This window comes from Procambarus clarkii, chromosome 91 (genome assembly GCF_040958095.1).
Source record: "Procambarus clarkii isolate CNS0578487 chromosome 91, FALCON_Pclarkii_2.0, whole genome shotgun sequence".
Classification (NCBI taxonomy): domain Eukaryota; kingdom Metazoa; phylum Arthropoda; class Malacostraca; order Decapoda; family Cambaridae; genus Procambarus; species Procambarus clarkii.
This window is the reverse complement of record NC_091240.1, coordinates 8,131,969-8,145,969: the sequence shown is the minus strand read 5'-3', so window position 1 is coordinate 8,145,969 and position 14,001 is coordinate 8,131,969. Positions and strand designations below refer to the sequence as shown.

Genomic DNA, 14,001 nt, shown 5'->3' with positions numbered 1-14,001 from the left:
GTGCATAAAACAGGCAGAAAACACCATAAATAACAAAAAATAAATAATAAATATTATTATTATTACATATGGTAATACTTAGCGAGATATAAAAGATAAAAAAAAATACAGATAAAAGGGTTTCGTATCCTTTTGATGTTGACAGCAAGAGGGTGCATGGAGGCTGAGGTGACACCCGCAGCGTCCCGGGGGGGACACGTCACCTCCAGAAGAGACCCCCCGCGCCAGGGCCGACCCCCCCCCCCCCCGGAAGCCATCAATTAAAGTGTGGGTTTTCTCCCCTCTGGATTCGTTTTCCGGATCTCCGTGTGCAGGTAATTGATGACCCTCCTGACCGCCGTAACATCTAGCGTTCCATTCTGTTAAGTAGCTGGCTGGATTTGCCCCATTACGTGTTCTCAAGGACTGGGCTCGCTGCTTGGTTTATTCTTAAAAGGAAAGGGGGGATTTCAGAGAATGAGAAGGGGGGGATTTACCCAAATAAGAAAGAGGGGGATTTACCCTTATCTATATTTACTACTCTTCGGCTCCCTCACACTGATGTAAATGACCCTAATCACACTTTCTCTTTGATATTTTAAATTCTTGTAATTAGTCAAAAAATGTACATATGGGTGGTATTTTGGGATATATCGTTTGTCAATGGAATGGAATATATGTTTGTTGTTTCTGTTTACGGTTCGAGGCCATGTAGGTGGTCGAGGCTAGCCTTAGCCAAACTTCTCCAAGATGACACATAGGGGGTATGGGAGTGTCATTAGGTCAGCCGGGGTTGATACCTATGCCACACTTTAAGAAATATCGGCATATATAGCAACCCCCCTAACCCACCCTCTGCCATTTTCATTAAGTCCTGAAATACAGGTTATGTTTTCCTTAGACTTATTTAGCAGATTCAATGACTCGTCAACGTCCCTGTACATATGGAGCCACACACGTTGATTGAGGGTTGGGAGGCAGGGACCAAAGAGCCAAAGCTCAACTCCCGCAAGCACAACTAGGTGAGTACAACTAGGTGAGTACACGCTTCTTGTGTGTGTAAATCACGAAGAAATTAACACGTGATGAGCAATGTGACAGTGTCAGACCACGGAGGAAGGATTAAGACACGAATTTCCTTAAGTACTTTCGTATTTAATAGTACATCTTCAGAAGGATGTAGAATAAGGATCTTCAGATGATCCTTCCTTCGTGGTCTGACACACACACACACACACACACACACACACACACACACACATATATATATATATATATATATATATATATATATATATATATATATATATATATATATATATATATACCTCCGTAAAAGCAATCTGTGTCCTTCCCCCTGCATAAAAGATTAACTCGTATAATTGGCCGAGTCCTGTGCTGGTGTCAGAGATCTATCGATTTTGGGAGCAGGAGGAAGATTAACCGGGGTGGTGTCCCCTTTGGGGTAAACAGTGGTAAATAGGCATCAATAGCGGGGCGCGTAGGGCGTCCAGGCTGTGATGGCTTTGGGGAGTGAGGGGTAGGTGGGGAGGGGATGTCATAGGTTCATCATTGTACCTTCCCCTTGTGATTAATGTTTTTGTTGTCCTTGCTAGTGTCTCTGATGAAGATGGAGGCACTAGAGAGAGAGAGAGAGAGAGAGAGAGAGAGAGAGAGAGAGAGAGAGAGAGAGAGAGAGAGAGAGAGAGAGAGAGAGAGAGAGAGAGAGAGAGAGAGAGAGAGAGAGAGAGAGAGAGAGAGAGAGAGAGAGAGAGAGAGAGAGAGAGAGAGAGAGAGAGAGAGAGAGAGAAATACGTAGTATATCCGTCCTGCTTCTTCCCACCTTACTGAGTAACGAGAAATAGGTGGAAAAAAAACAGGTGTTCAAAACAGAGAACATGTGAAAAAACAGCTACCGAAACAGGCAAACAAGTGAACAGTTTCTATTAAAAACAGGAAACAGGTGAAAAACAACTGTTAAAAACAGTAGCCCGTGAAAAACAGCTGCTGAAAACGGCAAACAGATAAAAAATACGGATTGAAATTTGGAAACTGGTGGAAAAACAGCTGTTGAATACGGGAATCAGATGAAAAAACAACTGTTGAAAACGGGAATCAGATGAAAAAAACAACTGTTGAAAACGGGAATCAGATGAAAAAACCACTGTTGAAAACGAGAATCAGATGAAAAAACAACTGTTGAAAACGGGAAAACAGGTGAATAACAGCCGTTGAAGATGTTCTCTGAGAACTAACAGCAAACACTGCATCTTTAACTCGACGTTGATGTGAAACCTGAATTGATTATTGGTGTTTGTTTTAGAACATCATTATCTAATTTTTGTCATTTATTGTTAGAGACTGAGGGGGTAGAGATTATCTTCAGGTGCTAGTGACCGTCTTCTGGCGCCAGAGACCGTCTTCCGGCGCCAGAGACCGTCTTCCGGCGCCAGAGACCGTCTTCCGGCGCCAGAGACCGTCTTCAGGCGCCAGAGACCGTCTTCCGGCGCCAGAGACCGTCTTCCGGTGCCAGAGACCGTCTTCCGGTGCCAGAGACCGTCTTCCGGCGCCAGAGACCGTCTTCCGGCGCCAGAGACCGTCTTCAGGCGCCAGAGACCGTCTTCAGGCGCCAGAGACCGTCTTCCGGCGCCAGAGACCGTCTTCCGGCGCCAGAGACCGTCTTCCGGCGCCAGAGACCGTCTTCCGGCGCCAGAGACCGTCTTCCGGCGCCAGAGACCGTCTACAGGAGTACTACCAGCAAGCAGTAGGTCACCACAACCTAATGACTAATTCACCGAATGTACCAATAAGCACAAGTGATAACAAGACACACACACACACACACACACACACACACACACACACACACACACACACACACACACACACACACACACACACGGTGTTTTTAACTGGGAAAATAAGGTTAACATGGAGATATCTGAGGTGGAGAAGGCATTGACCATGTGAGGTTAAAGAGGGTTGGGATAAAGGTACGAGCGTGTTAAAGTGTGTCCTGTTAGAGAGAGAGAGAGAGAGAGAGAGAGAGAGAGAGAGAGAGAGAGAGAGAGAGAGAGAGAGAGAGAGAGAGAGAGAGAGAGAGAGAGAGAGAGAGAGAGAGAAAGTACTACTTCAAGCCCAAACAGAAAACGGGAACATGTTATCATGCGCTCAAAGAGAACGAGTTAGACAGAAAGAAGGGGGCAACTGACTTAAAAGTACTCAGAGAAACAGAGACAGACAGACAGGAGGTGAGCAACATTCTCCAGGTGTGTCCCCTAGCGACCGACACAGACGAGATGACTGACACGACACAGCCGCGTTATGCAAGGCTCAACGACTCCTGTTTTTCCACACAAGACGACAAATGTTTTTCCTTCATTTTTCCGCAATTTTGGGTCCGAGGTCCCCCAGTGGGAGGGAGGAACGGAAGAAGGAGGAGGAGGAGGAGGAGTAAGAGTACACGAGTAAAGGGGACGAGGTAGGGGAAGCAAATTCGACAAATTCGCTCAAGAACGACGGAGTTCTTGTGTTGGATTAAGAAACAAGGACAGAAATGTATGGTAAATGTGTCTATTGGAAAAAGCTGTGTACAAATTTGGGTTACGTTTGGAAGCGTCGGCCGGTCGGGTCGAGTGGACAGCACGCTGGACTTGTGATCCTGTGGTCCTGGGTTCGATCCCAGGCGCCGGCGAGAAACAATGGGCAGAGTTTCTTTCACCCTATGCCCCTGTTACCTAGCAGTAAAATAGGTACTTGGGTGTTAGTCAGCTGTCACGGGCTGCTTCCTGGGGGTGGAGGCCTGGTCGAGGACCGGGCCGCGGGGACACTAAAAAGCCCCGAAATCATCTCAAGATAACCTCGAGATAGCAGATCGAAAGCAAGGTTGCTTTGAGTTATCCAACGCCCGGCTCTGCCAATACCAGTGATTCTTATGCCATGAACATGTGCTATCATCATACGATAGCGTTGTATGGTGATATCGTGCTATGGTGATAACACGATCACCCTCATGTTATCACCATAACACGAGGGTTCAGCGCTGAGGGACGCGAGAACATCTCATTCTGTTATACGCTTTTCAATGTGTTCTTGTCGCTTTATCCTCAGCGATAGGGGAGGTATCGACGTTTTATCCGGAGCATTACCGGGATGGGGGAGTTATTAGCGTTTTATCCGGAGCCATAGTAGGAGGTGACGTTCAGGCATGAATATTAGGTCATGATCAACGGCACTGTTCGTGATGGAGCGCGCGTTCTCTTGCATAACAATGTTGCAGCCGCGTTCACTTATCAGTGTTTAATCCTGGCACTAATCCCGTTGCAAGTCTCTAAGTTTTATTTTCAGTTTTGATTTTATGGTGGGTTCTAGGCCGATGCTGCATATTCTATCATTGGTCTAACGTATGCTGTCGATGTCACGCAGTTTATGTATGCCCCCGCGTGGTCTGAAAACATTGACGTATTCGGCCTCATTCCCCTCGGGTTGGTAATTGACATAAAATAGGAAAAGTAGTAGAGTAGGGGGACCTGCTGCATGGGTAACAGCTTCTCCCCTCTCGTATGAACCTACTCCTGGCTTTGCGCCGTGGATGAGGCCACTCCAGACCGACAACCAGAGCGCATAGTCTCCTGAGACTGATGGATGCCTACTACTACTACTACTACTACTACTAGTAATAGTAGTAGTTCCAGGATAGTTCCTTGGGGGACCCCGCCCGGCCGTCACACTCTTCCTGCTCCAAATCTCTCTGACTGTTACTTTTTCGTTCCGTGCCTTTTAGGTACTGTGTCTCCCCAGTTACCCCAGCTGGCATTGGCCTTTTTGTACACAGTCTTCCGTGAGGAAGAGTATCGAATGCCTTTTGACAATTTAGGTAGATTGTTTAGGTAAAGGCAGCGTCTGGGATCCTCTCGGACGCAGGTTCGAACCCTCGTCACGGCTCTTGTGGATTTGTTCATTTGATGCATCACGCTATTGTGATTTCTGTGTGTATTGTTTAGGTAACTTGTCATTGACGTCGATCAGATTCGTTAGGCGTGACTAAATCCACGCTGTCCGTTCGTTACGTATCTTTTGTCCGTTCGTTATCTTTTCCTCGTGCTCTGTTATTATCTCTGTGATATCTATCTCCTGCACTTTACACAGAATAATGTGTACTCACCTAGTTGTGCTTGCGGGATTTGAGCTTTGGCTCTTTGGTCCCGCCTGTCGACGTTCAATCAACTGGTGTACAGGATCTTTTCTTGTCCACATCTGAAACTGCCAAAAGCAGTCTGCCTCCACCACTTCACCACTTAGTGCATCGAATTTGTTCTCTATTCTGACAGTTTCGAGCTGACGAGGTTAGAATAACCAGAAGCAAATCCAATTTCCATCTTCCATCGCTCTCCACATCGTCTGTATCCCTCCCTCACTCCCTCTCTCCCTACAGGTAATTTTACCTAACAGCCAATTCTAACTCCTTCCCTAACAGGTAATTTTAACTCCCTCACTACGGGTAATTCTACCTCCCTCTCTCCCTACAGGCAATTCTACCTAATCGGACAATTCTACCTCCCTCCCTCCTTACAGCCAGTTCTAACATACATTTCATATGACATCCAGTCCAGTGCGGCTGACTCAAATCCCCGACAGAGAGAGAGAGAGAGAGAGAGAGAGAGAGAGAGAGAGAGAGTGAGTGTGAGTGTGAGAGAGAGAGAGAGAGAGAGAGAGAGAGAGAGAGAGAGAGAGAGAGAGAGAGAGAGAGAGAGAGAGAGAGAGAGAGAGAGAGAGAGAGAGAGAGAGAGAGAGAGAGAGAGAGAGACGGCCCATTCCCCACTTGCTTAACTACGGCACCAAGGGCGGGGCCGGTGCCAGGAGCTATAGTACTGTTCCCCATGACACTAATCATGTCACTCCTAATTAACCCTGCTCCCACATTAACAAAAAAGAAATAACATTACATTTTAGTGTGGTAAGTCATGTGTGATCTCTCATGCCCTAAACATGATGTAATCCGGTTATGTTGGAGGCTTTAACCATGTTCGGAGCAAATTATGCTTCCCTAATGCATTGGTACTAATGCATGCTGCAACGAGATTATGTTGCAAGCCAAAACTTTGGCCGTAAAGCTGTTGCACTGAAAGCATATATATTGCCACCAACTTACGTAATCCCCCCCAGCACATGTTGTATCGCTAAGGTCGTGATCATAACACCTAGACCAAGCTTACAAGACAATGTTAATGATTTACAACATTTTATGACCAAAGCTGACAGTAATCAGTCCAAGCAGCTGTCAAAACATGTTGTGAAGAAACCCAATTTGGTTAAGGGCAAATTCGGTTTCCGCGTAAGAGAAAAGTTCCACTTTGGACAGCAACAAAGTAGAATAAATCAAAGTTTGATTCATTCATTCTACTTTGCTCTGATAAAGAGGATTTAAGCCAAAAACGCGTTTAGCATTCTCTCGCATTTAGCATTTTTCTCACATGTCGTTTTTCCGCATACTTAAATCAGTGTTTTTGTGATCATTGTTGCATATATGTATATATATATATATATATATATATATATATATATATATATATATATATATATATATATATATATATATATATATATATATATATATATATATATATATACATATATTGGTAAACAGATAAATAACCAAGCTGTTCAAAAGAGAAACAGCACAGGGGCGGACAAGGCAATTGAGTTGATATTGACGTCGGTAACGAGGACGCTAACAATGCAAGAGTCGTCATCAGCCTCAACAATTGAACTGCAATATAACCGGTATTGCAAACAGCAGCAAGCAACAGCAAGCAACAGCAAGCAACAGTGGCAGGAAGGACAGTTGGACGAGCGGAAACTGTGTTGTCGTGTTGTCGTTCCTCTTACAGACCGTAATACCAAGTCAGACTCATCAGCGGCAGCAGCAACGACAGCTGGAACGACAGCTGGAGGAGCAGGGGGGTAACAGCTGGAACGACAGCTGGAGGAAGAGAGGTGACAGCTGGAACGACAGCTAGGAGAAGCAGGGGTAACAGCTGGAACGACAGCTAGAGGAGCAGGAGTAACAGCTAGAACGACAAGCAGGAGAAGCAGGGGTAACAGCTGGAACGACAGCAGGAGAAGCATGGGTAACAGCTGGAACGACAGCTAGAGGAGCAGGAGAAACAGCTGGAACGACAGCAGGAGAACCAGGGGGGGGTAACAGCTGGAACGACAGCTAGAGGAGCAGAAGTAACAGCTGGAACGACAGCTGGAGTAGGAGAGGTAACAGCTGGAACGACAGCTGGAGGAGCAGGAGTAACAGCTGGAACGACAGCTGGAGGAGCAGGGGTAACCCTCTTCCGTCTCCATCTCTCTCTTCCTCACTACCTCTCCCCTCTCCGTCAACAGTCAATCCTCAGAAGGATTCCCCTCTATTGCCATGTAAGGCAAGAGAGGGGAAACCTCTCAGTCTCTCTCTCTCTCTCTCTCTCTCTCTCTCTCTCTCTCTCTCTCTCTCTCTCTCTCTCTCTCTCTCTCTCTCTCTCTCTCTCTCTCTCTCTCTCTCTCTCCCCGTAAGCTCCCCAACACCACTCTCCTGGTCCTCCTTCGTAATGGATTTCTCCTATTCTCTCCCTCTCAGCGCTCTTATCTCCCATACATTTTTATGTAAACAAATTGATTTTCTCGCTATTTCCATAAACTTTTCCTTTATTGCTATTTTCTCCTCCTTTTGGTTGCTACTTCCTATTATCCGAGGTTTTCTATGAAGGAATTTTTTGTTTTTCACATTTTCAGTCTTTTTTGTTATGAATGTATTTGAACAAATGAATGTTTTTGAACAAATGAATGTTTTTGAACAAATGAATGTTTTTGAACAAATGAATGTTTTTGAACAAATGAATGTTTTTGAACAAATGAATGTATTTGCTTCGCTTTTTTTTATTTACAGGGTCCCCCCCCCCTTCTTTCAGCTAGAGGTTATCTTGAGGTTATCTTGAGATGATTACGGGGCTTTAGTGTCCCCGCGGCACTCCACCCCCCCCCCACCCCCCAGGAAGCAGCCCGTGACAGCTGACTAACTCCCAAGTACCTATTTAATGCTAGTAATATATATATATATATATATATATATATATATATATATATATATATATATATATATATATATATATATATATATGATGTACACTTTATTATGCAAGGTTATACAGTTACATATCTGATTTTATACAAAAAATAAACATTAAGAGGACACAAGAAAAAGTTCGCTTCCTAGAGGCTGTAGATTTCCTCGAACTCCTCCGACGCCGGGCAGGAACCGAGGATGCAGCGGGCATTTCCCCTCTGGATCGCGACACTGAGGCGCTGAAAGAGAAAACTTGCTGCTCTAGGGTCTCTTGTGGTGTCAATGAGCTTGGAACCAAGATCCTTAAGAAACCTTCTTGCACTCTCACCCCATGGGCCTAGGGTCTCAGACCCTATTGGAACGAAATTGTACCTTTGATCTAATTGCCTGTACTTGACTGACTTTTGTTTTTCTCTGTGTGTCGCTGCGGCTCCCGCCGTGCCGGCAGAGAGAGTGATGTATGTCGTTGCCAGGGTGGATACGCAAGTATAGTCCCATGCTAACTGCCTGCCACCCTTCCACGGACGCAGTGTGATTCCGTCTGGTCGGCCGGCAAAGCTAACAGAGTCACGGTTCAGTAGGTTGCGGGGCTCTCTCTCCGCTGGACACTGAGCAGAGGCAAGGCTTCTTTTAATGATGTCGTTGACTTCGTCGTGTCTAGTGTGCCAACCACCCGATTTTCCACAGTGCAGGCCATGCAATCCATATTCGTCAGCATCTGCCTCGCCGCAAATACACCTGTGAACAGTGTGGATAGGGGCAGCAAGGCGGAGAGCGACTGCAATACGGAGCTCCTGCGGATCAAGACGTGTGCCTGTCGCAGACATAGGGACTGCCAGAAGGAAGTCCCCTGCATGGGGAGCCTGCACAGCTGTGAGGCGTGCACGATCACTGGGGGTTGTTGCTGCCTCCAGCAAAGCTGTGGCTTCTTTGTCTACAATGGGGCTGTCCCAACTGGATTGTTTCTTGGCTTTCGGCATGGCTGGTCTGAGTGCTGGGTCTGTCATGGCACCCCATTTCGTGTCGCATTCCGTGTAGTGGGGGTCCTGTATCCCCGCTACATCACTCAGGGTGTCAGGTAGAATTTCCTTAACCAGGTCATCTGATGCTGAGGAGGAAGACAGGAAGGCTGGGACAGCAATTTGGGTGGCGGTGCGGACACCCAAGCCACCGAGCCTGACAGGAAGAGTGGCTTGAATCTCTAATTAATATTATTAAACTATGTATTCATACAATTCTCAATCAACTAAGGTGATATCGCCATTAAAATCCTACATTTATCTGTAAAATTTTGCGGATTTGAATTTTAACGCGAAGAAAATTGGCTGTAAACAATTGACCCGATTGTATAACCCGGAGATATACGCAGACTACACGCGAAATTTGGAGTCGGTGGGGGGGGGATGGGAAAACAATGACACAGGTGGAGTAGGAGATTATAAACAAGAGTGGGGTAGGAGGCTGTAAACAAAGAATGGAGTAGGAGGCTGTAAACAAGGGTAGAGTAGGAGGCTGTAAACAAAGAGTGGAGTAGGAGATTGTAAACAAGAGTGGAGTAGGAGGCTGTAAACAAGGGTAGAGTAGGAGATTGTAAACAAGAGTGGAGTAGGAGACTGTAAACAAAGAGTGGAGTAGGAGGCTGTAAACAAGGGTAGAGTAGGAGATTGTAAACAAGAGTGGAGTAGGAGACTGTAAACAAAGAGTGGAGTAGGAGGCTGTAAACAAGAGTGGAGTAGGAGGCTGTAAACAAGAGTGGAGTAGGAGGCTGTAAACAAGAGTGGAGTAGGAGGCTGTAAACAAGATTAGTGAGCGGTTTCCTATTAGAGTGCCATGAGTTAGTGACTCTGGAACTTAGGTTTGAAACCTGGTTCCCTTCGTCGCTTAATTGGCTGTTAGGGCAACTAAAACACACAATCATGCCAGAAAAAACAATCGAATTATTCCTCCAATCAGTCAAGTGCATTACTATTTAAATCTGTTACAATCCCTCTAAACGCCCCCTAATCAACATTGAATGATGTTCTAAGGACTATCTGAAGGCTCTCTCAGGCTTCATCAACTCTGCTCCTCTGGGCTGAACCTCTTCAAGAAAGGAACAAGAGGTAAGAGGTAAGAAACAATCAATGGGATGCCATTCGACATTGATTTTCAGTTCTCCACAGCTGGAGGTAAAAAGCTTAAGTGAATCGCTTTTGAAAGCACTTGAGCCTCGAATCCTTGAAGGCCCTTTGGAGGCTTTTTGGTGTTGTCTGGACATTGGGGGAGTCTGAGGCGCCGCGATCGACAGAAACGTTTGCCAGGGTGACAGAAACGTTTGCCAGGGTGACAGAAACGTTTGCCAGGGCTGGTTATGAGGGCAACTGATTCCTCGTGATACCAGCACTGAAGCCTGACCAGCCAAGCTCTTTCTTATGTTGGCCCGAAATGTGTTTGTGTCTACTCACCTAGTTCTATTCGCCTATTTGTGCTTGCAGGGTCGAAGGGAGGGCCTCTTAAGTCCTGCCTTTCGACCACAAGTAGTGAAATTAAGGCCTCTTATTCTACTTTGACTGATCTTAAACATTGCCTCTATATCTTTTGTGTCAATTCCTCTTAGTATCTGGCACGTCGTTATCATGTGTGTGCCCTATTCATTCTTTCCTCCAGTGTAATGAACTCCAGTTCCTACTGTCTTTCTTCACAGGTTTAGCTCAGGAACGAATCTTGTTGCATATTTTTTAACCCCATCTGGTTTGGTTTTGTGTTTTCTATATGTAAGGGTTCCATGCGGGGACAGCACACTCAATAATGGATCTCTCACAGAGGATGTATTGAGCACTTGGAGGAGATCACTGTCCAAATTTCTGAAGGATAGGAAGACATTGTTCAGTGTATGATGTATGACAATTTTTGTGATGCTGCTGGTGAACTCACCTATTGGTGCTTTCGGGGGTAGTGCTTTGGCTCTTTGGTCCAAAGATGTGAGTGGGGCCTGTGAGGGGTCAGACCACGAGTCATGTCCACTCCTAAGTCTCTCTCTATCTTTTAGAAATAGAATGTTACCTTCTCTGTGCTGTATTTGAAGGCTTCCTACTTCAATTCCAATCCTCTTAACTTTGCAATATGTCAGGAGAAAAATTTCGAGAAGTCACGTCTCAATCCATATCTCTGGAGATTGTCTGTTTTGGTCTGCATGGTGTTGCAATCTTCCTCATTAACTTGGCACCGTCAGAAAACATGGATAAGAAGGAGCTGACTTCCTCTGTTGAATCGGTTTCGGGTATTAGGGTCAGGATGGGCCTCTGGTGCCCACCCTTGAGGTACTCCATTTATTACCCCTCTCTCTCTCTATTCTCATATTTCTCCTCTTGGTACAACTCTTTGTCTTATTCCTGAAAGGTGCTCCTTCCCCCCCTACTTAAGAACTCTTTCCAAGACGCCCGGCTGTTTTTCGTTTTCCAGTTTGCATAGCAGTGGCTTATGAGAAGCAGTGTCTCTCTCTCTCTCTCTCTCTCTCTCTCTCTCTCTCTCTCTCTCTCTCTCTCTCTCTCTCTCTCTCTCTCTCTCTCTCTCTCTCTCTCTCTCTCTCTTTCTCCAATTTGTTTGTTGTCATCTTGTTATAGAACTCTATTACGTTGGCCAAGCAGGATTTTCCTTACTTGGCCAACTATCTATCTATCTGTCTGTATGTGTACTCACCTATTCGTACTCACCTATTTGTGCTTGCAGGATCGAGCATTGACTCTTGGATCCCGCCTTTCCAGCTATCGGTCGTTTACAGCAATGACTCCTGTCCCATTTCCCTATCATACCTAATTTTAAAATTATGAATAGAGTTTGCTTCCACAACCTGTTCCCCAAGTGCATTCCATTTTCCCACTACTCTCACGCTAAAAGAAAACTTCCTAACATCTCTGTGACTCATCAGGAGTTTCCAGTTTCCACCCATGTCCCCTCGTTCCCTGTGTGTGTGTGTGTGTGTGTGTGTGTGTGTGTGTGTGTCACCACGCTCGTGTGGAACTAAGCCAATGAGAAACACCAGGACACATGGGTAGGGGGGGAGGGGGGGGGAGGGGTGAGCGGCCGTCGGGTCAATACAGACCGTTTATGTATATTGGTGAGAGGTAAACTTTTTGTTTTGGGTTTACAGGCACCGAATCGAAGGCAACGAAGCAATAAAGGTGATCTTACTTGGGGGCTGGGATAATACTTTGAGTGTTATGCCTCCCACTGGTCAGGGAATATCGCGGTCCACCTAGCCGTTCTTTAGGTCACACACACACACACACACACACACACACACACACACACACACACACACACACACACACACACACACACACACACACACACACACACTAGAAGAGGTTCCCAGCTGGGGGCTGACTTCTATCTACATATCTATGATAATCCTTGATCTACTAAATATATATATATATAAATATATATATATATATATATATATATATATATATATATATATATATATATATATATATGTCGTACCTAGTAGCCAGAACTCACTTCTCAGCCTACTATTCAAGGCCCAATTTGCCTAATAAGCCAAGTTTTCATGAATTAATTGTTTTTCGACTACCTAACCTTCCTAACCTAACTTTTTCGGCTACCTAACCTAACCTAACCTATAAAGATAGGTTAGGTTAGGTTAGGTAGGGTTGGTTAGGTTTGGTCATATATCTACGTTAATTTAAACTCCAATAAAAAAAATTGACCTCATACATAATTAAATGGGTAGATTAATCATTTCATAAGAAAAAAATTAGAGAAAATATATTAATTCAGGAAAACTTGGCTTATTAGGCAAATCGGGCCTTGCATAGTAGGCCGATAAGTGCGTTCTGGCTACTAGGTACGACATATATATATATATATATATATATATATATATATATATATATATATATATATATGTGTCGTACCTAGTAGCCAGAACGCACTTCTCAGCCTACTATGCAAGGCCCGATTTGCCTAATAAGCCAAATTTTCATGAATTAATTGTTTTTCGACTACCTAACCTACCTAACCTAACCTAACTTTTTCGGCCACCTAATCTAACCTAACCTATAAAGATAGGTTAGGTTAGGTAGGATTGGTTAGGTTCGGTCATATATCTACGTTAATTTTAACTCCAATAAAACAAATTGACCTCCTACATAATGAAATGGGTAGCTTTATCATTTCATAAGAAAAAAATTAGAGAAAATATATTAATTCAGGAAAACTTGGCTTATTAGGCAAATCGGGCCTTGCATAGTAGGCTGAGAAGTGCGTTCTGGCTACTAGGTACGACATATATATATTTATTCCAAGGTGTGTTCTTCGATTGAAGAAACTCTAAGGACTCGGTTACCCACCTTGCACCGACTTCGTGATTGGTCGCCATGGTCACGACAGAAACGATTGTGCACGTTTCCTTTCATCTGATGCCTACTGCTCACCTATCAGTTACATACGTACCTTGGCGTTAGGCAATTGCTGTTGGTTTCATCCTAAGGTTGATCAGTAGTTAGAGTTAGACATTTCCTCTGTACCACAAAGTGCACCCCAGCAGTTTAGTACACAGTGGGGGGGGGGGGGGGAGGGGGGAAGGTTGTTTATTGTGGTGGTTGTTTAAGACACCAACAGTATTACCATCGTTTAGAGAGAAGAAGGCGCTCTTGCTTGCCTTGGAAGATAAGAAACATTTGCTGGAAGACATCGTCTTAATTGCGAGTGAGAGTCAAGAAATGGACAGATAACTGGACAGATAAATAAACAAGGAGATAACGTGAAGAAATAGGAAAGACATAAGAGGATATAATGTTGAAAAGGAAAAGGAGAGTATCCGGTAAATGGGAGAAGATTAGACACCACCCTACGAAGACATGGATAACAGAGATAAGGAGACACTGGGAAATACGCGAAAAATATAA

General features: G+C 44.8%; 1 protein-coding gene across 1 annotated transcript in view; it reads left to right on the top strand.

Annotated features, from left to right (window-relative positions):
* The window catches only part of LOC123773826 (uncharacterized), a gene marked incomplete in the record, with an annotated part of 172,177 nt that overhangs the window by 53,419 nt on the left and 104,757 nt on the right, over positions 1 to 14,001 (top strand). Inside the window, 4 exon segments of the mRNA XM_069318872.1 lie at positions 2,366 to 2,743; positions 4,351 to 4,467; positions 6,650 to 6,882; positions 12,219 to 12,301. Of these exon segments, the coding sequence (XP_069174973.1) occupies positions 2,366 to 2,743; positions 4,351 to 4,467; positions 6,650 to 6,882; positions 12,219 to 12,301 (811 nt within the window).